This window comes from Papio anubis, chromosome 3 (genome assembly GCF_008728515.1).
Source record: "Papio anubis isolate 15944 chromosome 3, Panubis1.0, whole genome shotgun sequence".
NCBI lineage: Eukaryota > Metazoa > Chordata > Mammalia > Primates > Cercopithecidae > Papio > Papio anubis.
In genome coordinates this window covers 61,326,846-61,354,550 of record NC_044978.1, presented here as the reverse complement: position 1 = coordinate 61,354,550, position 27,705 = coordinate 61,326,846, and the positions used below count along the sequence as shown (strand labels likewise).

The window sequence follows — 27,705 nt, the reverse complement described above, 5'->3', positions numbered from 1 at the left end:
TGTGACAATTATTGTTCTTTTACATCTGCATTGGAACTGCTCCCTATATTTAGGGAGTACTGTGAAAATTAAATACATTTTTTTCCTAAGAGAAAAGTGAGAATAGGCCAGGTGCAGTGGCTCACACCTGTAATCCTAGCACTCTGGGAGGCCGAGGCGGGCGGATCACTTGAGATCAGGAGTTTGAGACCAGCCTGGCCAACATGGTGAAACCCTGTCTCCATTAAAAATACAAAAAAAGGCCGGGCGCGGTGGCTCAAGCCTGTAATCCCAGCACTTTGGGAGGCTGAGACGGGCGGATCACAAGGTCAGGAGATCGAGACCATCCTGGCTAACACGGTGAAACCCCGTCTCTACTAAAAAAAAAAAAAAAAAAAAATTAGCCGAACACGGTGGTGCACGCTTGTAGTCCCAGCTACTCGGGAGGCTGAGGCAGGAGAATTGCTTGAACCCAGGAGGTGGAGGTTGCAGTGAGCCAAGGTTGCGCCATTGCAATCCAGCCTAGGCGACAGTGCAAGACACTGTCTCAAAAAAAAAAAAAGTTTTTAGTCAGCCTTTTCCCTCATAGCATTCCCCTGTCAAAATTACACTTTGAAGGAATAAAAATATTGTCTTAATGTCCTTTTCCATTTTCTTCTCTGAACTTTTCATGTGTCTAGGGACAGTTTATGATTTACCTGCTTTGTAAAAGCATATACTCATTCAGTGGTCAGAGTCTTGGTCAAAGTGTCTTCACGCGCTTCTAGGCAGAAAAGGGCTTTAAACTGTTAAGTTGTCGGTGACTGAAGCAAGGTGATTTTCTGGGAGAGTAGCAGGAGACATAGATAGGCAAGGTCCATGGTGTACAGGGCCTTGGAGTTAGGATTCTATTTTTTTTTTTTTTTGAGATGGAGTCTCGCTCTGTCACCCAGGCTGGAGTGCAGTGGCCGGTTCTCAGCTCACTGCAAGCTCCTCCCCCCGGGTTCTAGCAATTCTTCTGCCTCAGCCTCCTGAGTAGCTGGGATTACAGGCACACGCTGCCACGCCCAGCTAACTTTCTGTATTTTAGTAGAGACAGGGTTTCACTGTGTTGCCCAGGCTGGCCTTGAACTCCTCAGGCAATTCACCTGCCTCGGCTTCCCAAAGTGTTAGGATTACAGGCGTGAGCCACTGTGCCTGGCCGAATAGTTTGTTTTTTTAATAAATAACTAATCCTTAGTTCAGGATAAGCATGATGGTTACTTGATACCATGAATAAAGGCTGATTGCTCAAAAACAGTGACAAGAAGACAAACAAGTGGTTGTTAGAAAAATTTATCCCTATTTCTTTTTTTTAAGTTTTTTTTTTTTTTTTTTTTTTTTTTTGAGACGGAGTCTCGCTCTGTCGCCCAGGCTGGAGTGCAGTGGCTGAATCTCAGCTCACTGCAAGCTCCGCCTCCCAGGTTCACGCCATTCTCCTGCCTCAGCCTCCCGAGTAGCTGGGACTACAGGCGCCCGCCACCTCGCCCGGCTAGTTTTTTGTATTTTTTAGTGGAGACGGGGTTTCACCATGTTAGCCCATGTTGGGATGGTCTCGATCTCCTGACCTCGTGATCCGCCCGTCTCGGCCTCCCAAAGTGCTGGGATTACAGGCTTGAGCCACCGCGCCCGGCCTAAGTTTTAAATTTAAAAATGTTTTTAAAATTTTGAGACAGGGTCTTGCTGTGTCACCCAGGCTGGAGTTCAGTGGCATGCTCATGGCCCACTGCAGCCTCGATGACCTGGGCTCAAGTGTTCCTCCCACTTCAGCCTCCTGAGTAGCTGGGAGTAAAGGCATGTGCCACCACGCCTGGCTAATTTTTGTATTTTTTTGTAGAGACAAGGTTTCCCGATGTTGGCCAGGCTGGTCTTGAACTCCTGGGCTCAAGTGATCCACCTGCCTCAACCTCCCAAAGTGCTGGGATTAGAAGTGCGCGCCACCATGCCTGGCCTCCCCATTTCTTAACTACTTCGTCACTTAACTATTTCCTGCTTCCTACATACATAAGTAGTGTTCTTGACTGTCTAGAATCCATACAGATGACAGATTTGTTATCCTGATCTAAAATTTGTCTTTATTAATTGCTTCAATTAAAACTGGTCAGTCAACACTAAAACCCAGATGTTTTGTAGTTAGAACAATTCATATAATCAAGCTATTAATTGATCTAGAGTACAGATTTTTGACTTCAGAAGAAGGGCTTCTTTGTGTCAAGGAATCTCATTGACATAAAGATTAAAGATTAAAAGCCTTTTTAGATGCATTTATATTCACTTTTCCTCATTTGATCCATAGTTTGCAGGATTTATAGGATATCAATATTGTAGTTGCACACTAATATTTCTTTTTAAATTACCTTGGCAGTTTTTTCATTTCCATGAGTCTTTATTTTGGTAGAAAATATAGATTGGGCAGAATACTGAACATTTTGAAACCCGAGGTATGGCATTCATGAATAGATGATCTTCAGAATTTCACTATAGAATAACCATAAATAGTTACATTGTCATTTAGTCATCAAGAAAAGTTAAATTGCTTGTGTTTTTTGTCCTTAGGAAGATGCATAATAGCTGTAAAAAGTTCTGTCAAGTTAAACAAATTTTATACTTATCAATTTTCCCTCTTACATTTTGAGAAACCTCATTCATTAGTAAAAATCCTGGGTAAATTAATATTTTAGACAGTGATCTGGAGCTAAAAGTGCTTCAAACCTAAAGCCTAACTTTCCAAAGTATACATTATAGTGTTTTATCAGATATATCCCATTCTAAAGCCTAAGAATTTTAAATTAAACTGATTTTTTTTTTTTAAAGCATAAGGTACTAAACAGAATAGTATGTATATGTACTTTTTTGTTTGTTTGTTTAGAGACAGAGTCTTGTCTCGTGCAGTGGCACGATCTTGGCTCTCTGCAACCTCTGCCTCCCAGGTTCAAGGAATTCTCCTGTCTCAGCTTCCCGAGTAGCTGGGACTACAGGCGTGTGCCACCATGCCCGGCTAATTTTTGTATTTTTAGTAGATATGGGGTTTCACCATGTTGGCCAGGCTGGTTTCGAACTCCTGACCTTAGGTAATCTGCCCGCCTTGGCCTCCCAAAGTGCTAGGATTACAGGTGTGAGCCACCACGCTCGGCCTTTTGGCATGATCTTGGCTCACTGCAAGCTCCGCTTCCCAGGCTCAAGCTATTCTTGTGCCTCAGCCTCCTGAGTAGCTGGGATTACTGTCGTGTGCCACCACACCTGGCTAATTTTTGTACTTTTTAGTAGAGACAGGATTTCTCCATGTTGGTCAGGCTGTTCTTGAACTCTTGGCCTCAAGTCATCCACCCACCTCGGCCTCCCAAAGTGCTGGGATTACAGGCATGAGTCACTGTGTCTGGCCTCTTTACAAATAATCTTAAAATATACATTCAGTGTTTCACTTATTTGATTAAAGTTCAGAGTGCTTTCAAATTGCAAGGGTTTAGTGAAAATTGTGCATTTGTCCTTAAATGATTTTATTTTGTTTTCTTCAAGCTAATAAGCACAAGTGGGTACCACTCCACTTAGATGATGTAAGATCAGAGAGTCAAGAAAGACCTGGATCCCGGAACAGCTCAAGATGTCAACCTGAAGCAAATAAACCAACACATAACAATAGGAGAAATGATACACGAAGTAAGTTACCATTCCAAGACAAAAATGACTAAGGAAAGACTTAGTCTTAATGCTTGTTATTTTAGTAACCAAAACCATTTGAGAATAAGTTGAAAACATCATGTCCCTTTAACCCTAAATACCTTCAGAGTATATTTCATCAGAACAATATAACCGTAATGCAATTAACAACAATGAAACTTAACATTAATACAATGTGATTGTCCACAGGGAGATTTTTCTCAATAAAGTCCTTTATAGTTGTTCCCTCCCCTGCTCCAAGGATCCATTCTGGGATCACTCATTTAATTTTTTTTTCTCTCTTTAGGCTCCATTAATCTGTAACAGTTCTTTTGCTTTTATCTTTCATGACATTGATTTTTTTGAAGATTGTAGGATAATTATATTGTAGATATCCTTTACTTTGGGTTTTCTGATGTTTCCTTGTGATTGGATTGGTGTTGTGAATTTTTGGCCAGGAGTACTGTGTAAAAAAATAATATTTTCTTCTTAGTGAGTTGCATGGCAGTATGACCTTGGTTTGTTCCATTATTGAAGATATTAACTTTGATTACCCCTGTAACTTTATTTGGTTATTTGATTACAACATTGATTAATATTAATTTTGATTGCTCCTGTAACTTTATTTGATTGTTAGTTTGATTACAACATTGGTTATTATTATTATTATTTATGTTTTTTGTTTGAGATGGAGTCTCATTCTGTTGCCCAGGCTGGAGTGCAGTGGCATGTGATCTGGGCTCACTGCAGCCTCTGCCTCCCAGTTTCAAGCAATTCTTCTGTCTCAGCCTCCTAAGTAGCTGGGACTACAGGCTCATGCCACCACACTCAGCTAATTTTTTAATTTTAATTTTTAATTTTAATTTTTTTTTGAGACGGAGTCTTGCTCTGTCGCCTGGGCTGGAGTGCAGTGGCCAGATCTCAGCTCACTGCAAGCTCCGCCTCCCGGGTTTACGCCATTCTCCTGCCTCAGCCTCCTGAGTAGCTGGGACTACAGGCGCCTGCCACCTCGCCCGGCTAGTTTTTTGTATTTTTTAATAGAAACGGGGTTTCACCGTGTTAGCCAGGATGGTCTTGATCTCCTGACCTCGTGATCCGCCTGTCTTGGCCTCCCAAAGTGCTGGGATTACAGGCTAGAGCCACTGCGCCCGGCCGATTTTTTTATTTTTAGTAGAGATGGGGTTTCACCGTATTGGTCAGGCTGGGCTCTAACTCTTTTTTTTTTTTTTTTTTTGAGACGGAGTCTCGCTCTGTCGCCCGGGCTGGAGTGTAGTGGCGCGATCTCAGCTCACTGCAAGCTCTGCCGCCTGGGTTCCGGCCATTCTCCTGCCTCAGCCTCCGGAGTAGCTGGGACTACAGGCGCTCGCCACATCGCCCGGGTAGTTTTTTGTATTTTTTAGTAGAGACGGGGTTTCACCGTGTTAGCCAGGATGATCTCGATCTCCTGACCTCGTGATCCACCCGTCTCCGCCTCCCAAAGTGCTGGGATTACAGGCTTGAGCCGCCGCGCCCGGCCTGGGCTCTAACTCTTGACCTCAGATGATCCACCCACCTCGACATCCCAAAGTGCTGGGATTATAGGCTTGAGCCACTGCGACCAACCACAACACTGATTATTAACTTTGATAACTTGGTTTAGGTAGTGTACTCTAGACTTTAAAAATTTTTTAATTTTCTTCAGTTTTTTGTTTAATTATAAAAATAATCTTTTCTCCCTTTGTAATTACTGTGTAATTTGTGTAGAGAGGCTTTGAGACTGTGGAGATAATAATTTTCTCATTAGACTTTTCAAACAAGCTTTAGCTTCCTCTTTTTTTTTTTTTTAAATAAGTGATGGGGTCTCATTCTGTTGCCCAGGCTGGAGTGCAGTGGGACAGTCATAGCTCACTGCAGTCTCGAACTCTTGGGCTCAAGTGATCCTCCCACCTCAGCTTCCCGAGTAGCTAGGATGATAGGTGCATGCCACTATGCCCGGCTAATTAAATAAAAAGTTTTCTTTAGAGACAGTCTTGCTGTGTTGCCCAGGCTGGTCTTGAACTCCTTGTCTCAAGCGATTCTCCTGCCTCGGCCTCCCGAAGTGTTGGGATTACAAAATTAAGCCACTGCACTCAGCTTCTCCCTCTTTATTGCCAAATAATATTCTGTTGAATGCATATAGCCCTTTGTCTTTTTATCTGTTGATGGATAAGTGGCTTGTTTATAGTTTTTGGACTTTAAATAACGCTGATGAATAGTTGTTTACAAGTCTTTGTGTGGAATGTATGTATTTCTCAAATGCCTGTGAGTGAATTGATTGGTCATATAGTAGCTGTGTATTTAACATTATAAGAAACGGCTACTTTGTAGCATTTTACATTTTCATCAGCAACTTTTTTTCTTTTTGCTATGTGTTAAGTCTCATGTCTAGTGGAATTCCCGTATTTTGGATTTGACTGATTGCTTTGTCATGGTATTCTTTTTTTCTTTTTTTCTTTTTTGAGACTGAGTCTTGCCCTGTCACCCAGGCTGGAGTGCAGTGGCGCCACCTTGGCTCACTGCAAGCTCCACATCACGCCGCAGTCTCCCGAGTAGCTGGGACTACAGGCGCTCGCCAGCACACCTGGCTAATTTTTTTGTATTTTTTAGTAGAGACGGAGTTTCACCATGGTAGCCAGGATGGTCTTGATCTTCTGACCTCATGATCCGCCCTCCTTGGCCTCCCAAAGCGCTGGGATTACAGCGTGAGCCACCGTGCCGGTTGCTTTGTCATGGTATTCTTTGGCATTTGCATGTTCCTTTTTTTTTGTTTGAGACAGAGTCTCACTCTGTCTCCCAGGCTAAGTGCAATGGCATGATCTCGGCTCACTGCAACCTTCACTTCCTAGGCTCAAGCAATTCTCCTGTCTCAGCCTCCTCAGTAGCTGGGACTACAGGCATACACAACCGTACCTGGCTAATTTTGTATTTTTTGTAGAGATGGGGTTTCCCCATGTTGCCCAGGCTGGTCTCAAACTCTTGGGCCCAAGCGATCTTCCAGCATCAGCCTCCCAAAGTGCTGGGATTAGAGGTGTGAGAGCCACTGTACCCGGCCTGCCTGTTCCTTTTAAAACTGGCAATAAGAAAGAGCTAGGTTGATTAGGTTCAGGCTTTTTTTTTTTGCTTGGAATACTACTGTGTGTATTTCACTTTCAGTTGTGTTAATATCGAGTTAGCTCAGGTGTTAGGCTGATCATTCCATTAAAAAGTATCCCATTAGTCTTTGTGTTTTTTTTTTTTTTTTTTTTTGAGACAAAGCCTCACTGTCGCCCAGGCTGGAGTGCAGTGGCGCGATCTTGGCTCACTGCCTCCCAAAGTGCTGGGATTACAGGTGTGAGCCACTGCACCCCGGCCCATTAGTTTTTTTTTTTTTTTTTTTTTTTTTTTGAGACGGAGTCTCGCTCTGTCGCCCAGGCTGGAGTGTAGTGGCCAGATCTCAGCTCACTGCAAGCTCCGCCTCCCGGGTTCCCGCCATTCTCCTGCCTCAGCCTCCCAAGTAGCTGGGACTACAGGCGCCCGCCACCTCGCCTGGCTAGTTTTTTGTATTTTTTAGTAGAGACGGGGTTTCACCGTGTTAGCCAGGCTGGTCTCAAACTCCTGACCTGGTGATCCACCCGTCTCGGCCTCCCAAAGTGCTGGGATTACAGGCTTGAGCCACCGCGCCCGGCCGCCCATTAGTTTTTACTGAATGGTTTTACTTTTATTAAATATACTGGCCAGATACTTTTTTTTTTTGAGATGGAGTCTCGCATTATTGCCCAGGCTGGATTCTTCTGCGTCAGCCTCCCAAGTAGCTGGGATTATAGGTATGGACCACTGTGTCCGGCTACTTTTTGTAGTTTTAGTAGAGACAGGGTTTCACCATGTTGGGCCAGGCTGGTCACGAACTCCTGACCTCAGGTGATCTGCCTCCCTCGGCCTCCCAAAGTGCTGGGATTACAGGTGTGATCCAACACATCCAACCCAGATACATTTTTTCACGGTGTTTGCTCAGATTTTCAGAAAGCAGAGGATAGGAGGATATGTGGAAACAATAGGATGAGCATTTGTTTTTATAGTTTTCTGCTGAAATCTGATGAGTCATGTCCTGTGAATGGATAAAAAGGCCTAAGGAAATTTTACAGACAATATAGCCATTCAAAAATTTTAAATATACCTGTGTGGAGGTAAATATATTTTGATTAAAAAAAATTTCCAATGTATTATGAAAAACTTTAAACATACAAAAAATTGAAAGAATTGTACAGTGAATACCTGTCTACCACCATCTAGATTGATAATTTCTCTGTATTTAATTCATTTGTTTGCTGAATCCCTTGAAAGTAATTTGGAGCTGTTGACGCTTTATCACTAATGTCCTAAGAAAATGCATCATCTAAGAAAATCACACTAGTTTCCTAGTACCATCTAAAATCTAGTCAACAATTAATTTTTCTCAATTGTCCACAAAATATGACTTCTAAATTATAAAACTTTAACTAAATGCAATGGTGCAAGCCTGTAGTCCCAGCTACTTGGGAAGCTGAGGTAGGAGGATTGCTTGAGCCTGGGAATTTGGGGCTGTAATGCACAATGATCATGCATGTGTAGGGGTGCATATATATATGTATGTATGTATAAAACGTGTCTGTAGCAAAATGGACTTTTTTCCTACTGTTTTTCAAAATGTCATTTTAAGTTTTTATTCTAAAAGTAATGGATACTCCTAATTTCATTAATTTTTTTCTTATTAAATATTGAATATACGGCCGGGCGCGGTGACTCAAGCCTGTAATCCCAGCACTTTGGGAGGCCGACACGGGTGAATCACGAGGTCAGGAGATCGAGATCATCCTGGCTAACACGGTGAAACCCCGTCTCTACTAAAAAATACAAAAAACTACCCGGGCGATGTGGCGAGCGCCTGTAGTCCCAGCTACTCGGGAGGCTGAGGCAGGAGAATGGCCGGAACCCGGGCGGCGGAGCTTGCAATGAGCTGAGATCGCGCCACTACACTCCAGCCCGGGCGACAGAGCGAGACTCCGTCTCAAAAAAAAAAAAAAAAAAATTGAATATACAAGAAAATAGATATAAAGTTATACAGAACAACCATATAATGAGCTGACTATGGTGGCACTCACCTGTAGTCCCAGCTACTTGGTAGGCTGAGGTAAGGAGGATTGCTTGAGAGCCCAAGAGTTCGAGGCTGCAGTGAGCTATGATCATGCCACTGCAGTCTGGGTGACAGAGTGAGACCCCATCTGTAAAATCAATAATAATAATGATGAGGATGGTGATGATGATGAACAGTGGAAACTCACCCTGTTTAAGAAATATATGTTACTATTACTTTTAAACTTCCCGTTGTGCACTCTGCAATTTCATCCCATTGTTTCGGAAAAAATGAGCTTAAGTGCATTGGTTTCTTGCATGTTTTGAAATCGCCGTGCAATGTGACTTTATCAACATTCTTTGGCAGGAATTTTTTTTTTTTTAATCCAGCCTACTTTTCTTTAGATTAATGCATGTTGGTTGTATTACTGTAAGTCTTCTTTTCTCTTCCTGCTGAAAGGCTGTTTCACTATTTGATAAAATCTGTACTAATGGTGGTGGGTATTTGGATTGTTTCTTGTTTTTTTGATATTAAAGTGCTACCGTGAACATTTTAATATGCATGTTTTCCAGCACTCAAGTACAAGAGGCTCTCTAGGGTAATTTTTTCAGACTGCAGACTATAGTCTGTGAGTGGGTTATGAAATCAGTATATTGGTTCATGATAAGGTTTTTAAAAACCTAGAGTGCTTCACATAGTAAATTTTAAAATGATATGTGTTTAAATTATAAATTTTTTTGTAAGTGTACTTGTGTGTGAAATACATAAGGCTTACTTACAGATTAAGGCAGAAATGTTTGAAAAAGTGGCTGGGCACGGTGGTGCACGCCTGTAATCCCAACACTTTGGGAGGGGGAGGTGGGTGGATCGCTTGAGCTCAGGAGTTCAAGACCAGCCCGGGCAACATAGTGAGACCTCATCTCTATTTAAAAAAAAAGAGAAATGTTTGAAAAAGACTGTTTTAGGTCTAAGCATTGAGGATGGAACTATGGAATCTAGGGTAATGTTCTCAGTGAGGGTGATTTTTTTTTCCCCCATAGAGTCATTTGACATTGGAGATATTTGTTACGGGTTGTCACAACTGAGGGAGTGAGTGGGTGCTACTGGCATCTAGTAGGTGGTGGTCATGGATAATGCCAAACATCCTGTAGTCCACAGAACAGGCCCCCACACCAAAGTCTAAAGTGCTAAGGTTGTAAAACCTTTTCTCTAGGATTTGCATATCTTCACATTAATTAGATTATTCCAAGTTGATTTTCAAAGTAGATATACCTGTTTTCAACCTTATTAGCAATATACAAATGTTCTACCTGTTTTTTTGAGACAGAGTCTCACTCTGTTACCTAGGCTAGAGTGCAGCGGCGAGATCTCGGCTCACTGTAACCTCTGCCTCCCAGGTTCAAGTGATTCTCCTGCCTCAGCCTCCCAAGTAGCTGGGATTACAGGCGCCACCACCATGCCTGGCTAATTTTTGTATTTTTAGTAGAGATGGGGTTTTGCCATGTTGGCAAGGCTGGTCTCAAACTCCTGACCTGAAGTGATTGGCCCCACTCAGCCTCGCAAAGTACTGAGATTACAGGTGTGAGCCACCATACCTGGCTAATGTTAAACCTTTTTAAACTTTGTCCATGTTTCATATTAGAGACATTAAAATATTTGTTGTACTGGGGTAAAGAACCTTTCATTGTCTTAATTAGCATTTCTTATAGTCAGTAAGGCTGAGCACTGTTTTCTTTTTTCTTTTTTTTTATTCTAAGATGGAGTCTTGTTCTGTTGCCCAGGCTGGAGTGCAGTGGCAGGGTGTTGGCTCACTGCAACCTCCGCCTCCCAGGTTCAAACAGTTTTTCTGCCTCAGCCTACCAAGTAGCTGGGATTACTGGCACTCCACCACCACGCCCGGCTAATTTTTTGTATTTTTGGTAGAGACAGGATTTTGCCATGTTTCCCAAGCTGGTCTTGAACTCCTGAGTTCAAGCAGTTTGCCCGTCTCAGCCTACCAAAGTGCTGGTATTACAAGCATGAGCCACCACACCGGGCCTCTTTTTATGATTTCTTTTTTTTTTTTTTTTTTTTTTGAGAGGGAATCTCGCTCTGTAGCCCAGGCTGGAGTGCAGTGGTACAATCTTGGCTCACGGCAACCCCTGCCTCCCGAGTTCAAGTGATTCTCCTCCCTCAGCCTCTGGAGTAGCTGGGATTACAGGTGTGTGCTACGGCGTCCGGCTAAATTTTGTATTTTTAGTAGAGGTGGTATTTCACTATGTCGGCCAGACGGTCTCCAGCTCCTGACCTCAGTTGATCCGCCCACCTCGGCCTCCCAGAGTGCTGGGATTACCGGCCTGAGCCACTGTGCCCGGACTTGTATGATTATTGACTCATTGGTAGGCAGCGTTTTCAGTATTTATTGTCCACTTGCATTTTTTTGCCCTGCTTGTATTTTAGATATTTTCCCCATTGAGTGGTTGTGTGTGTGTGTGTGTGTGTGTTGCATGAGAGAGAGTGGTATGGTTCTTACATGTACTCTAGATAGAATTTCTATATTTCGCTTCAGATATCTTTTCTCAATTTGTTTTGTGTTTTCATTTCCTTTTTACTTTATTAGGAATGTCATTTACTTAAATAGAACCATCCTTAAATATTTTGTGAGAAGTGTTTTTTAGGAGTTTTATATAGTACAAATTAGTAGTCTTGAAATTTCTTGAATCTTTATCAGCACAATCTTAATAAAATTATCTCTTTATCTTTCTAATATGTGATTTTACTTGTTAGAATGTATTCTTCATATGCCAATGCTTTTTAGGCTCTGTTTTATGCTAGAGATATTTTTGATAAATTCTTGTTGGAGCTCTTCAGTTTGTATCCATCTGAAAAATGCCTGGCTACTGTTAATTAGTGACAAAGTGGAAGAAGGTGGCTACTATGTTTTCATAAAGACAATCATGTTATTTTACTTGGCAAATCGAAGTATATAAAAATATTTTTATTTTTAAAAGGTTGGAGGCGAGATAGAGAAAAAAGAGATGATCAAGATGAAGTTTCCAGTGTGAGAAGTGAGGGTGGTAATATCCGAGGTTCCTTTAGAGGTCGAGGAAGAGGCCGAGGACGGGGAAGAGGACGAGGCAGAGGAAATCCTCGATGTATGACATAATTTTTGTTTTGTTAAATTAGATAAACTTTGAAAAAAATAGAGCAACTATCCTCTATTATGTTTTAACTAATTTTCTTTGTTTGGTAATAGATGATTTTATGTTTGTTAACCTTTGAAGTTCTTCACTTTATCCATAGTAACTATTTTTTTTCTAATATGTGATTACCTTTCTTTTTCTTTATTCACATCAAGTGAACTTTGATTATTCATATGGTTATCAAGAACATGGTGAAAGGACTGATCAACCATTTCAAACAGAACTTAATACCAGTATGATGTATTACTATGATGATGGTACAGGTGTACAGGTGTATCCTGTGGAAGAAGCATTGCTTAAAGAGTATATTAAGCGTCAAATGTAAGTGGATGTTTGATGTAAGCAGATGGGATAGCAAAATCTGTGGCAATATCAAACTTTAATGTTACTGATAATGAATATGTTATAACTTTTTTTTTTTTTTTTTTGAAACAGAGTCTCTCTCTGTTGCCTAGGCTGGAGTGTAGTGGTACGATCTTGGCTCAATGCAGCCTCTGCTTCCCGGGTTCAAGTGATTATCGTGCCTCAGCCTCCTGGGTAGTTGGGATTACAGGCACATGCCACCACACCTGGCTAATTTTTGTGGTTTTGGTAGAGAATGGGTTTCGCCATGTTGGCCAGGCTGGTATTGAACTCCCGGCCTCAGCTGATCTGCCCACCTTGGCCTCTCAAAGTGCTGGGATTATAGGTGTGAGCCACCATGCCTGGCCTGTTATAACATTCTTAAAGCTACTTATTAGTAAAGGTTGGAAAATGTTAACAATTATTTTGATTATATATTTTTAGGGAATATGATTAAAATAGGTATTTGAAAAATTTTGTATTTGGTTTATGTTGTTTATATGTCTCCTGGCTTCTATACTATTTAGATATTTTTCTCCTTAAAGGAGATTAGGTAAAATGTTATTGCATAATATGAATAAATATAAGACTGTAAAGCTTCTCTATATATACTTGAAATTGAACAAGTAAAATTTGGCTTATTATTTGCCAGTAGGTATTTATATTAGAATTTGCAAATGAATGTAAATAACAAAGAATGGTAGTATCTTTTAATTTTCTTCTTAGCAATTGACTTCTGAATTCTAAATTTTTTTTTTTATCTTCTGAGTTTTTCTTTGTGACATGTAATTAAATGGGGACTACCTTATATGTTAGTTCAGACTTCTTACTCTAGTTCTCATAGTAGTTGCTTTTTGGGTACTGAATGTGAAGTCAGGAGAATATCAGCTCTATTTTCTGAAAGAAAAAACAAACCCTATGCATATTAGTATTGTATAGGATATTTTGCTTATTTATAGGCAAGAGAAAAATGTTGCCAAGCAGTTTGCACAACCAATTTGTTAAAACTTGAAATTTTTGTCTCCTTACAAGGTGAAGGAAAAGGGCTATTTTTGAAAGGGCATAAGCATTTTAGAATCATCTATTTTTCCAAAATAAAATAGACTCTACTCTGTTACTAGAAAATTTCTTTATCATCATCAGCCAGGCACCTTCCTGGGTTGCCTTCATGGTGGATCCAATTTGCTTACAGTGTGGAGCAACTTGTTTATTTTGTTCTTGCTTCTTTTGTTACAGTTGATGCAAACACTGAAGAAAAGGGCCTTTTTATGGGCAGAAAGTGCTTGACATGTGGCTGTCAACTTCATACCACTATTACTGTCTTTTTTGTAACTTTTGCTGCCAAGCCCCTTCTGAGACCTGACAGTGGACATGCAACTCCACGTCAGGATAATCGGCCTCCAGTGCTCATACAAGTGAGGGAGGAGCAGAGCTACTTCAGTGTTGACAAAATTTCTGATCATGCAGTGTAGAATCCAGAACCTCTAAGGTAGGACTTGATGATGTCCCTAGGACACTGAGCAAAATGTCAGACATGGCATTGGTCATGCCTCTTTTTTTGGTTGATCTAGCAGTAGGGATTTTGGCAAATGTTAGTAGAGCACTAGGTTTAGTGTGGCTTGTTATTATTACCATTATTTGATTAGTGGAGATCTGGCTTTGAAGGAGTCGTGCTTTTTACCTTGTATTATTTGGTTTCTAATATATAGATAGGCTGATTGATTAAGATTTTGATTTTCTTTTTGAGAAGTCACCAAAAGTTTTCCTGACACCTGTGGAAAAATGATGCAAAATGAATTGTAAAGTATGAGGCCTAAAAGTATTCAAAATGGTTGAAGGTCTTTTTTTTAAACTTTTTTTTTGAGACGAAGTTTTGCTCTTATTGTGCAGGCTGGAGTGCAATGGCACGATCTCGGCTCACTGCAACGTCCGCCTCCTGGGTTCAAGTGATTCTCCTGCCTCAGCCTCCCGAGTAGCTGTGATTACAGGCATATGCCACCACGCCCAGCTAATTTTTGTATTTTTAGTAGAGACGGGGTTTCATCTTTCTGGTCAGGCTGGTCTCGAACTCCTGACCTTGTGATCTGCCCTCCTCGGCCTCCCAAAGTGCTGGGATTACAGGCGTGAGCCACCGTGCCTGGCCTACTTGTTTTTAACATTTTAAGTGAAAATTTATATTAATTGTTTGTGATATCAGCATTAAAATGTAAAGATCTTGATTATTTCTAGCTGTGATAATCTCTTTTGGCACTGAGAGATGACAGATTTGTTCCTTTTTTCTTTTTTCTTTTTTTTTTTTTTTTTTGAAGCATTGTCTCACTCTGTCACCCAGGATGGAGTACAGCAGTGCAATCTCAGCTCACCTCAACCTCCGCCTCCTGGGTTCAAGCAATTCTCCTGCCTTAGCCTCTCGAATAGCTGGGATTACGGGCGCGTGACACTGTGCCCAGCTAATTTTTGTATTTTTATTATAGACAGGGTTTTGCCATGTTCCCCCGGCTGGTCTCGGATGCCTGAGCTCAAAGTGATCCACCCATCTCAGCCTCCCAAAGTTCTGGGATTATAGGCGTGAGCCACCATGCCTGGCCGGGACAGTTTATTATTGATTTAGGGAAGTTCACATCTCACAGCTAAGACCAGTTGTAACTTGTGACTAAATCAAATGTCTTAATGTCTGAAATTTTCGAATTTTTTTTTTTCTTTTGAGATGGAGTTTTGCTGTTGTCAACCAGGCTGGAATGCAATGGTGCAATCTCGGCTCACTGCAACCTCCGCCTCCAAGGTCCAAGCGATTCTCCTGCCTCAGCCTCCCAAGTAGCTGGGATTACAGGCATGCAACACCATGCCCGACTAATTTTGTATGTTTAGTAAAGTTGGGGTTTCACCATGGTTGGTCAGGCTGGTCTCGGATTCTTGACCTCAGGTGATCCGCCTGCCATGGCCTCCCAACATGTAGAAATGACAGGCATGAGCCACTGCGCCCTGCATGAAATTTTAGAATTTTAACACATGTATTATGTATCTACCACATGCCAGACATTATGAATAAGGCTTTTGAGGCGTAACAACCATCAGAATATTCATTTCTTTAAGACTTAGATTTTTTCCTTGGCCGGGCGCGGTGGCTCAAGCCTGTAATCCCAGCACTTTGGGAGGCCGAGACGGGTGGATCACGAGGTCAGGAGATCAAGACCATCCTGGCTAACACGGTGAAACCCCGTCTCTACTAAAAATACAAAAAACTAGCCGGGCGAGGTGGCGGGCGCCTGTAGTCCCAGCTACTCGGGAGGCTCAGGCAGGAGAATGGCGTAAACCCAGGAGGCGGAGCTTGCAGTGAGCTGAGATCTGGCCACTGCACTCCAGCCTGGGCGACAGAGCGAGACTCCGCCTCAAAAAAAAAAAAAAAAAAAAAAAAAAAAGACTTAGATTTTTTTCCTTCAGTGTTTAAAAAGAGTAAATGAGGCCAGGACGAGGTGGCTCACTCCTGTAATCCCAGCACTTTGGGAGGTCAAGACAAGTGGATCATCTGAGATCAGGAGTTCGAGACCAGGCTAGCCAACATAGTGAAACCCTGTCTCTACTAAGAATACAAAAATTAGCCGGGCAAGGTGGCACACGCCTGTAGTCCCAGCTACTCAGGAGAGTGAGGCAGGAGAATTGCTTGAACCTGTGAGGTGGAGGCTGCAGTGAGTCGAGATCATGCCATTGCACTCCAGCCTGGGCAATAAGAGTGAAACTCCATCTCAAAAAAAAGAGTAAATGATTTACTAGTGTTACTGAGATGTCTAGTATTTCAGTAGTCTTTGAGAGAGTTTTGCACTCTGACAATTGGATAAATGTCAAACTATTAAAGGAAAATTTGGATATTTACATTCTTAAAATAAGTTGATTTATTTTCTTCCCCTTGTGTAAAAGATAGCTGAAAACCAGTTTTCAGTTATGATGCCTTTTTTTCAAAGATAGAATTTGGTCCGTATACTTCAAGGGCATCTTTAGTCACTAAGTTTTATACCCCAAAATGTGAGCTGGTTTGTTTTCCCATAACTTGTACACCATGTTTGAAAACTTTCTCTGTGATTTGGAAATAGTGTGGGATTATTAAACTGTAGGCCCCATCATCATTGATGTTCATCCATTTATACTTCTTTCAGAAAGGTTAAGTGGGTTTGTGTTTTTCTTTCTCTTTTTTTTTTGAGATGGAGTCTCACTCTGTTGCCCAGGCTGGAGTGCAGTGGCCGGATCTTGGCTCACTGCAAGCTCTGCCTCCCTGGTTTATGCCATTCTCCTGCCTCAGCCTCCCGAGTAGCTGGGACTACAGGCGCCCGCCACCTTGCCCGGCTAGTTTTTTTGTATTTTTTAGTAGAGACGGGGTTTCACTGTGTTAGCTAGGATGGTCTCGATCTCCTGACCTCGTGATCCGCCCGTCTCGGCCTCCCAAAGTGCTGGGATTACAGGCTTGAGCCACCACGCCCCACCGGTTTGTGTTTTTCAAGAGAAGATAAGACATCTAATCATTTTCTATATTTTTGCCTCCATGTGCCTCATGGTGTCAAGGATATTCCTTCTTTAGCTGTATTCTGTGATACCTTAATGTCTTTTCTGTTTTTTTTTTGTTTTTTGAGATGGAGTCTGGCTCTGTTGCCCAGGCTAGAGTGCAGTGGTGTAATCTCGGCTCACTGCAAGCTCTGCCTCCCAGGTTCATGCCATTCTCCTGCCTCAGCCTCCCGAGTAGCTGGGACTACAGGCTCCCACCACCACGCCCGGCTAGTGTTTTGTATTTTTAGTAGGGACGGAGTTTCACTGTGTTAGCCAAGGATGGTCTTGATCTCCTGACCTTGTGATCTGCCCGCCTCAGCCTCCCAAAGTGCTGGGATTATAGGCGTGAGCCACCACGGCCAGCTAATGTCTTTTATTATTATTTTTAGACAGTCTTGCTCTGTCGCCCGGGCTGGAGTATAGTGGCACGGTCCCTGTTCACTGCAACCTCTGCCTCCCGGGTGCAATCAGTTCTCCTGCCTCAGCCTCCCGAGTAGCTGGGATTACAGGCACCTGCCACCATGGCCAGCTAGTTTTTGTATTTTAGTAGAGATGGGGTTTCCCCATATTGGTTAGGCTGGTCTTAAACTCCTGACCTCAAGCGATCCACCTGCCTTGGCCTCTGAAGGTGCTGGGATTACAGGCATGAGCCACCTCACCGGGCCACCCTTAATATCTTATAGTCCGTCTATCAAAGAAAGAAGCATGGAGGACTTGAATCATTCAAAATATATATGTGCACATATGCCTGTGTGTTCACTAAGTTTTTTTTTTGAGACGGAGTTTTGCTCTTGTTGCCCCGGCTTGAGTGCAATGGCGTGATCTTGGCTCACTGCAACATTTGCCTCCCGGGTTCAAGGGATTCTCCCGCCTCAGCTTCCTGAGTAGATGGGATTACAGGCATGTACTACCACACCCGGCTAATTTTGTATTTTTAGTGGAGACAGGTTTTCTCCATGTTGGTCAGGCTGGTCTTGAACTCCCGACCTCAGGTGATCTGCCGGTCTCAGCCTCCCCAAGTGCTGGGATTACAGTCATGAGCTACCCCGCCTGGCCATGTTCACTAAGTTTTTAACTAAGCGTTGTGCTGGTTACTAGGCTTCAGAAGTGTTAAACATGTCAGCACTTTGTCAATTTAGAAAACAAAACGAACTACTTTTCTGTATGCGAATTTGACAAAGGATACTTCCAGTATACCATTCTTCTCAGTGACTGGGAAAAAATTGGCAGGCATTATGCTAACATGTGATTAGCTTTCTTATCTAATACTTAAATGAAGCAAGTAGAAGTGGCTTTGTAAAGATTTTCATCTAATTAACTCATTAAAATCAATTATTGAACTATCTTAAAGTAAAATGAGCAGCTTAATTCTTTATATTTAGTGAAGCTGATCTAAATAGAAGTTATTAATTTTTTGGAAAATCAGTATTTTAAGTATAAGAGAAATTAATTCAGTAGGGTTTTTTGCTATCTTATATGTTTACCCTATCTATGTTGTATTAGACCTATACATATTGTTAGCCAAATTACAATATTTTCATGTTAATGATTGGTTTTCACAGTTAGTGTGCGAGCAATAGAAATATTTATTTTCTACTGAATAAATGGATGAAATTCTAATTTCTCTTTTCAGTGAATATTACTTCAGTGTAGAAAATTTGGAACGAGACTTCTTTCTTCGGGGAAAGATGGATGAACAAGGTTTCTTGCCTATTTCCCTGATTGCTGGTTTTCAGCGTGTTCAGGCTCTCACTACAAACCTTAATCTCATCTTAGAGGTAATTGCTCATTTGAAGAACAATTTGTACTTTCCACTCAAATTTCCTTTGTACCTAAAACTTCTCTAAAAAACAGAGTATTAAAAACAGACAATCTGTAGTTGCTTGAGGCTCAGACAGCGTTCCATGACGTTTTTCTGTTTTGTAAAACCTTCATAAATGTCTAACCTTGGAAACCCCTGAAAGTATTGCTAATGTTGTTACTACATATTTTCTCCTTCCCCTTCCCCTCAATTAGTCAACCTGTTTTAAACCTGATCCTTCAAACTTCTTCAGGGCTGGGCGTGGTGGCTCACGCCTGGGCGATAGAGTGCAACAACACAATCAAACAAAAATTTCTTTAGGTTACTGTAAAAAAGCATGTGTTCCCATATATATTTTTATATATAAATATATAATATCTATATATAAAAATATATAATTCTATCTATATATAAATAAGTAATATCTATATATATAAATATATAATATCTATTTATTATTATATAAATATATATTATATATTTATTATTATAGTATATAAATATATATATTTATTATTATAGTATATAAATATATATTTATTATTATAGTATATAAAAATATATATTATTATAGTATATAAATATATATATTTATTATTATAGTATATAAATATATATATTTATTATTATGTATATAAATATATATATTTATTATTATGTATATAAATATATATTTATTATTATGTATATAAATATATATATTTATTATTATGTATATAAATATATATTTATTATTATGTATATAAATATATATATTTATTATTATGTATATAAATATATATTTATTATTATGTATATAAATATATAATATATATATATTTTTCAGACAGTCTCACTCTGTTCCCCAGGCTGGCGTGCAGTGGCACGATCTCGGCTCACCACAACCTCCACCTGCGGTTCAAGCTGCATTTTGCTGCCTCAGCCTCCTGAGTAGCTGGGACTACAGGCACGCACCATCATGCCTGGCTACTTTTTGTATTTTAGACTTGGCTTCACTATCTTGGCCAGGCTGGTCTCAAACTCCTGACCTCATGATCCACCCACCTCCGTCTCCCAAAATACTGGGATTGCAGGTGTGAGCCATCATGCCCAGCCGTTCCCACTTATTGAAAGGCTAATTTAAAATAGTCTTCTTATTGGGCATGTAGGTCATGCCTGTAATCCTTAGCATCTTTGGGAAAAAAAAAAATCTCTCATCTGGCCTGTTTCTAGAAATGCTTTCAACATCTTTTTTTTTTTTTTGAGACGGAGTCTTGCTCTGTTGCCCAGACTGGAGTGCAGTGGCCGGATCTCAGCTCACTGCAAGCTCCGCCTCCCGGGTTTTTTCTTCTACTTTATTCTCCTGCCTCAGCCTCCGGTGCTGGGACTACAGGCCTCACCACCTCACCTCGCTAGTTTTTGTATTTTTTTTAGTAGAGACGGGTTTCACCTGCAGTTGGGGCCAAGATGGTCTCGATCTCCTGATCTTTGTGGATCCGGCTTCTGTCTTGGCCTCCCAAAGTGCTGGGATTACAGACTTGAGCAACCGCGCCCGGCCCTTTTTTTTTTTTCTAACCAGTTTCTTTCCCTACACACAGCCCTTGGTAACCACAATCACTAATCTGTTTTTTTTTTTTTTTGAGACAGAGTCCTATTCTGTTGCCCAGTATGGAATGCAGTGGCACAATCTTGGGTTCAAGTGATTTTCCTGCCTCAGCCTCCCAAGTAGCTGAGATAACTGGAGTGTGCCACCATACCCAGCTAATTTTTGTATTTTTAGTAGAGACAGGGTTTCCCCATGTTGGCCAGGCTGGTCTTGAACTTCTGACCTCAGGTGATCCACCTGCCTTGGCTTCTCAAAGTGTTGGAGTTATAGATGTGAGCCACCATGCCTGGCCACTAGTCTACTTTTTATCCCTATAGTTCTATAGTTTTGCATTTTCCAGACTATCATAAAATTTTAAAAGTTGTAGCCTTTTGTTTCTGATTTTTCACTTAGTATAGTGCTTTTGAGATTCACCTATGTTGCATGTAGCAGTAGTTTGTTCTTTCATATTACTGACTAGTATTCCATGGTGTGGATATACCACAGTTCATCCATTCACATGTTGGTGGACATTCAGATTGTTTATGGTTTTGGAGAGTATGAGTAAAGCATGAAGATCTTTATAGGGATATATATATATATATTTCTGTTGGATAAATAGTATTGTGATTGCTGGAAAGTATAGTAAGTATATGCTTATCTTTATAAGAAAATGCCAACCTATTGTTTAAAGTGACTTTACCATTTTGTATTCCCACCATTATGTGTGGGACTTGTTCCTCAGTCTTATCATGGCTTATATTGTCAGTTTTTTGAATAATAGATATGTAGTGGTTTCTCATCGTGGGCTTTTTTTTTTTGGACAAAGTTTCAGTTTTGCTCTTGTTGCCCAGGCTGGAGTAGAGTGCAATGCCATGATCTTGGCTCACTGCAACCTCCGCCTCCTGGGTTCAAGGAGTTCTCCTGCCTCAGCCTCCCAAGTATCTGGGATTATAGGCACCTGCCACCATGCTGAGCTAATTTTTTATATTTTTAATAGAGATGAGGTTTCACCATGTTGGCCAGGTTGGTCTCAAACTCCTGACCTTCAGGCGACCCATCTGCCTTGGCCTCCCAGAGTGTGCTGGGATTACAGGCGTGAGCTACCATACCTGGCCTCTCATTGTGTTTTTTTGTTTGTTTTTTGAGACAGTCTCTGTTGCCCAGGCTGGAGTTCTGTGGCGTGATCTTGGCTCACTGCAACCTCTGCCTCCTGAGTTCAAGTGATCCTTCTGCCTCAGCCTCCCAAGCAGCTGGGACTACAGGCACGCACCACCACGCCCATCTGACTTTTGTGTTTTTAGTAGGGATGAGGGTTTCACCATGTTGGCCAGGATGGTCTTGATCTCTTGACCTTGTGATCTGCCCGCCTCAGCCTCACAAAGTGTTGGGAATACAGGCATGAGCCACTGTGCCCGGACTCATTGTGGTTTTAATTTGCATTTCCCTAGTGATTAAAGCTGTCAGCATTTTTTCACGTGCTTTTTTATCTGCATACCTTATTAGTGGAAATGTCTGTTCAGATTTTTTGTTCATTATTATTGAAGTGTTTTTTAAAAGATAATTGTATGAGTTCTTTATTCTGGATACAAGTCCATTATATGTATTTTGCAAATTTTTTTTCTAGTTTTTGTCTTTTTTTTTTTTTTTTGAGACTTATTCCCAGGTTGTGTCACCCAGGCTGGAGTGCAGTGGCTGATCTCGCTTACTGCAGTTCGGCCTCTCCCAGGTTCAGGCCATTCTCCTGCCTCAGCCTCCGAGTAGCTGGGACTACAGGCGCCCGCCACCACGTACCGGGCTAGTTTTTGTATTTTAGTGAGACGGGTTTCACCCATGTTAGCTGGTGGTGGGATGGTCTCTGACCTCCTGACCTCGTGATTCGTCTCGCCTCGGCCTCCCAAAGTGCTGGATTACAGGCTTGAGCCAATGCCCGCCCACTTTCTTTTTTGCTTTTTGGTGACAGAGTCTTGCTCTGTCACCCAGGCTGGAGTGTAATGCTGTGATCTTGGCTCACTGCAACCACCGTTTCCCGGGCTCAAGCAAGTCTCCTGCCTCAGCCTCCTGAGTAGCTGGGATTACAGGCACCTGCCACCATGCCCGGCTAATTTTTGTATTTTTTAATAGAGACAGGGTTTCACCATGTTGGCCAGGCTGGTCTCGAACTCCTGACCTCAGGTGATCCACCTGCCTTGACCTCCCGAAGTGCTGGGATTAAGGAATGAGCCACTGTGCCCACCCTCATTTCTTAACAGGCTTCTTTGAATAGCAAGTTTTTGAACACATTTGTGCTTCCTATTTTAAAAATCAACTATGGGGCTGGGCGCGGTGGCTCACACCTGTAATCCCAGCACTTTTGGAGGCCAAGACAGGTGGACCACTTGAGGTCAGGAGTTTGACACCAGCTTGGTCAACATGGTCAAACTCTGTCTCTACTAAAATACAAAAATTAGCCAGATGTGGTGACGTGCCGGTAATCCCAGCTATTCGGGAGGCTGAGACAGGAGAATTGATTTTACTATAGTAAAATCCATGTTTTAAAAACAACATAAAATAATGATTTGTTGGTGTATAATTAATGGTTCTTGGTTTCATGAAAATAATTACTGTCAGCAATGTCATTATTGCATTTGTTTATAGATAGGTATGTAAGGTTTCTATATATTGTAATTAACAGAGAAAATTAGGTTTTTTTTGCAAAATTTGTTCTTAGAGCAAATATTATGATTCATAGTAGAATGAGTTTGTTTATTTATTTATTTATTTTCATTTTTTAGTAGAGATGGAGTTTCACCATGTTGGCCAGGCTGGTCTCCAACTCCTGGCCTTAAGTGATCTTCCTGTTTCAGCTTCCCAAAGTGCTAAGATTACAGGCGTGAGCTACTGTCCCCGGCATTAGAATGAGTTTATTAACTGCTGCCATTGTGCTATAGCAAAGGTCCAACTCAGCTGCCATTTTTTATGAAGTTGTTGCCATTTTTTCCCTGTCTACTTCTGTATGAATATAGTTGTAATTTTATTATTGTATGCCTTTTTGGTCTGTTTGTAGTCCCATTAAATCCTCAAGCACAATTTTAAGATCATTGACGTTTTGTTTTTACAACCTACAACAGTTAGGAAGGATTTTTAAAAGGAAACTTTTGAGCTGCTGTTATGTTAGCACTGATACAGTAGCTAATGATACAGTAAAAAATACCACTATTGAAAAGCAGAAACATGTAAACATAGCAATTTAGAAGAACATAAGCCTGCATTCATTTAACATTCATTATGCACCTACCATTTGTAATAGTAGGAAAGGTGTTCTTTTTCTGTTAAGAAACTGAGGCTTCATTATGCATTGCAGTGTAAAGATACTAAGATCATGGACCTATGAATATGTCCCTTTTAGTTCTGTGACTATGGTCAGTGTCCTGAGACAATAATATATACTTCCTAGGGTTGTTGTGAGGATGAATTGTATTAATGAAAGTATCTGCCAAAGGTAGTAAGCTCTAAATAAGTAAACATTTGCTATTATTGTTAGTCTTAAGTGATGTCTTTCTGTTGGTAACTCCTTTATCTTCATGCATTTCATTTCTACCGTCTTCTTCCTGTATGTATTTGAATATGCTGAAGTTTTTCCTTTCTTGAAAAAAACTCGAGAGAAGCAAAATACTTTAGCTGGTACCTGTATCTGCCCTGGTTAAGTATGCATATGCAAACCAAACTGGTTGAATCTGATTCTTCTCCACTCATTTATTTTTTAGCTTACTGCATTCTTGATGTCTTCCCCGTAATTGAAAGCTTTTTGTGTCTTCCATTTATTAGAGCAAATTGATCCTGGTTCTATAGCTTACCAGTTGTATAACTAAGTAATTGACATAACATCTTCATGCTTCAATTTTCTTGTTAAAATATAGCAAATAATACTTAAGCTGTAATAGAGTATGAGGATTGAGAGGAATAATTAATATCAGCCTCAGAACTGTACCTGCTACTTTCATCTCAAACCTTGTTTTCTAAATTGTCTGAACTTGTGGTTCCTCAGAACTTGTGCTCTTTTCTTTTTATCTCCAGGTCTTTGCACATTCAAGTCTTCCTTTTACTACCAGGCAGTGAGAATGCAACATCTATGTATTCCAGCATTGGTAGTTATTCATAATAGTAGGTGTGTATCATTAAGAAAAGGACCAAAATTAATAGCTAAGTCAGATAAAACCTCAGATACTGGAAAATATTGATGTACCCAGTAACTCATTGTTTAGGAGTTCAGGATTACCAAGGCTTGGTTTTTAATAAAAATATGTGTAACTCTGTTTCTTCTCGTCTTTACCTTAATTTTGTGCATGGTGTAGTTTCTATATGATCCTTTTAAGGCCTGAGTGATGAATGTTTCACTTTCTGTGTTCTTCACTTCCCTTTTAAATTTATTATTTTTAAATAGGAAATAAATTACACAAAATTCAAAACCCAGAAGGTTATATGGTTATCTTCCAGTGATTGTCCAAGGAAAAAAAAGGTATATGGTAAAACATTTTTTTCCCATTTTTCACCAACAGTGAATGAGTTACCTGCCTTGGTAGTGGTCAGTGTTACTTCTTTCTTGTGTCTTCCTGCTGAGATAGTTGGTTTATATAAGAGAATACTATGGTACCTTACTATATACAATGTTTGTTATGCCCCTTCCTCTTTTTTTTTATTTTTTGAGACAGAGTCTCACTCTGTCACCCAGGTTGGAGTGCAGTGGCACGATCTTGGCTCACTACAACCTCTGCCTCCCGGGTTCAAGCAGTTCTTCTGCCTCAGCCTCCTGAGAAGCTGGGATTACAAGCTCCTGCCACCACGCTCAGCTAATTTTTGCATTTTAGTAGAGACGGGTTTTTGCCATGTTTTCCAGGCTGGTCTGGAACTCCTGACCTCAAGTGATCTGCCTGCCTCAGCCTCCCAAAGTGCTGGGATTACAGGTGTGAGCCACCGTGCCCGGCCTCCTCTTTTTTATTTTTTATAAAAAGCATGTGTTGGAAGAGGCTTTAGTAGCTGTACATAAAGAACTTTGAGCTTTTTCATCCCACAAGTTTTTCTTTAAATATTTTATTTTAAATTGAGGCCTAATTTATACATTATTATTATTTTATTTATTTTTTTCGAGACGGAGTCTCGCTCTGATGACTGGATTGTAGTGCAGTCAGGCGATCTTGGCTCACTGCAACTTCTGCCTGCTGGGTTCAGGTGATTCTCCTGCCTCAGCCTCCTGAGTAGCTGAGATTATGGGCATTCGCCACCACACCTGGCTAATTTTTGTATTTTTAGTAGATACGGGGTTTCACCATATTGGTCAGGCTAGTTTCGAACTCCTGACCTCATGATCCGCCTGCCTCAGCCTCCCGAAGTGCTGGGATTATAGGCGTGAGCCACCGTGCCTGGCCTTTATACATTACATATTGTAACTCATAAGATTAGAGATGATATTTTTTCCTATGTATACGGTCAGGTAACTGCCATCCAGATTAAGATATAGAACATTTTCAAGACCCAAGCAAGCCGCCTTCTGTACCCTCCTAGTCAGTACCACTGCTCTCCCTTTTAAGAGGCCTCTCCTTTTTTTTGAATTTCACGTAAAGGGTGTTATGACCTTTATATCTGATTTTATTACTGAAGTTATTTCTGTGAGATTTATTCATATTGGTGTATAGCAGTTGTTTACTTTCTGTTTTTTGGTAGTTTTTCCATTGTATGAATAAAACAGTTAATCTTTTCTTTTTTTCTTCTCTTTCTCTTTCTCTTTCTTTTCTTTTTTTTTTTTTTGAGACTGATCTCATTCTGTGGCCCAGGCTGGAGTTATATTGACCTGATCTCACTCTGTGGCCCAGGCTGGAGTTATACTGACCTGATCTTAGCTCACTGTATCTTCCACCTCCCAGGTTCAAGCGATTCTCCTGCCTCAGCCTCCTGAGTAGCTGAGATTACAGGCACCCACCACCAAGCTTGGCTAAGTTTTTGTATTTTTAGTAGAGACAGGGTTTCATCATGTTGGCCAGGCTGGTCTCGAACTCCTGATCTCAGGTGATCCAGCCGCCTCGGCCTCCCAAAGTGCTGAGATTACAGGCTTGAGCCACCATGCCCAGCAACAGTTAATTTTTCTATGTAGATACTGCTAAACATTTTTTTAAAGTATCGAACCAATCAAAACTACCACTATTGGGAATTTGACTTGCTTCACTAGAAAACAACACTATTGGCCGGGCGCGGTGGCTCAGGCCTGTAATCCCAGCACTTTGGGAGGCCGAGACGGGGGCGAATCACGAGGTCAGGAGATCGAGACCATCCTGGCTAACACGGTGAAACCCCGTCTGTACTAAAAAATACAAAAAACTAGCCGGGCGAGGTGGTGGGCGCCTGTAGTCCCAACTACTCGGGAGGCTGAGGCAGGAGAATGGCGTAAACCCGGGAGGCGGAGCTTGCAGTGAGCTGAGATCCGGCCACTGCACTCCAGCCTGGGGGACAGAGCGAGACTCCGTCTCAAAAAAAAAAGAAAACAACACTATTGGCAGTCTTCTTCCACAACTTTACTTTGGAAAATTTAAACATATGGGAAAGTTTCGAGGAATTTTTTTTTTTTTTTTTTAAACACTCAGGGCTAGATAACACATGGTAAAATATAGCGATCTTAGGTGTTCACTGTGAGTTTTGAAAATTAAACATAAGCATTACCCCAAACAAGATGTAGAATACTTTCATTATTCTAAAAACTGCCTTCATGGCTCTTTCTAGTCAGTTTCACACAGCCTCTCCAACAACTTTTCTGATTTTCATATCATAGATTAGATTAGTCTGTTCTTGGCATTTGTATAAATTGATTTCTTCTGTCTCTGGGTTCTTTTCATTGGTAGTGTTTGACATTCATCCATGTCGTTGCATGGTCTGGATGCTGGGCATACTGTTTGCTACTGGGGCGTCATTGCTTCTAGGTCTTTCAGTGGACAAAATGAGGAAAATATATGTTGGGAAAAATATACTGATTTTACTCATTTAAAGCTTTCACCATAGGATTCTTTCCTATCTTTCTCCATTTTATATTTCAGACTCCCTTCTCAAAGGAGTTTCATTTAAAATAAGTCCTAATTGTAATTTAAAGAAATGCCCAGTTATGGCTGGGCACGGTGGCTCACCACTGTAATCCCAGCACTTTGGGAGGCCGAGGCAGGTGGATCACGAGGTCAGGAGTTCAAGACCAGCCTGGCCAACTTGTTGAAACCCCGTCTCTACTAAAAGTCCAAAAAACTAGCTGGGTGTGGCGCCTGTGATCCCAGCTACTTGGGAGGCTGAGGCAGAGAATTGCTTGAACCTGTGAGGTGGAGGTTGTGGTGAGCCGAGTTCACACCACTGCACTTCAGCCTGGGTGACAGAGCGAGACTGTTTCAAAAAATAAAAATAATAATAAAAAAGAAATACCCAGTTATGGAAAATATAACCTGAGAGTTAAGTACCATACTAATATTAAGAGCAAGAGTAGGTTCTTTTTTCAAAATCTGTTCATTTC

The 27,705-nt window shown here is 41.1% G+C and overlaps 1 protein-coding gene across 11 annotated transcripts in view; it reads left to right on the top strand.

Annotated features, from left to right (window-relative positions):
- Positions 1-27,705, top strand: part of LARP1B (La ribonucleoprotein 1B) — a 156,399-nt gene that overhangs the window by 18,399 nt on the left and 110,295 nt on the right. For 10 of the 11 annotated variants that reach the window (XR_002522199.2, XR_001902838.3, XM_009207547.4 and 7 more), the window contains exons 5-8: positions 3,514-3,654; positions 11,752-11,895; positions 12,099-12,264; positions 18,455-18,599. Coding sequence is in view for 9 of the 11 variants with exons in the window: in XM_009207547.4 (XP_009205811.3) it covers positions 3,514-3,654; positions 11,752-11,895; positions 12,099-12,264; positions 18,455-18,599 (596 nt within the window). In the remaining 2 variants the exon portion in view is untranslated. Of the gene's footprint in view, positions 1-3,513; positions 3,655-11,751; positions 11,896-12,098; positions 12,265-13,521; positions 13,775-18,454; positions 18,600-27,705 lie in introns of those variants that run through there. The other variant, XM_021938785.2, reaches the window with a different exon arrangement.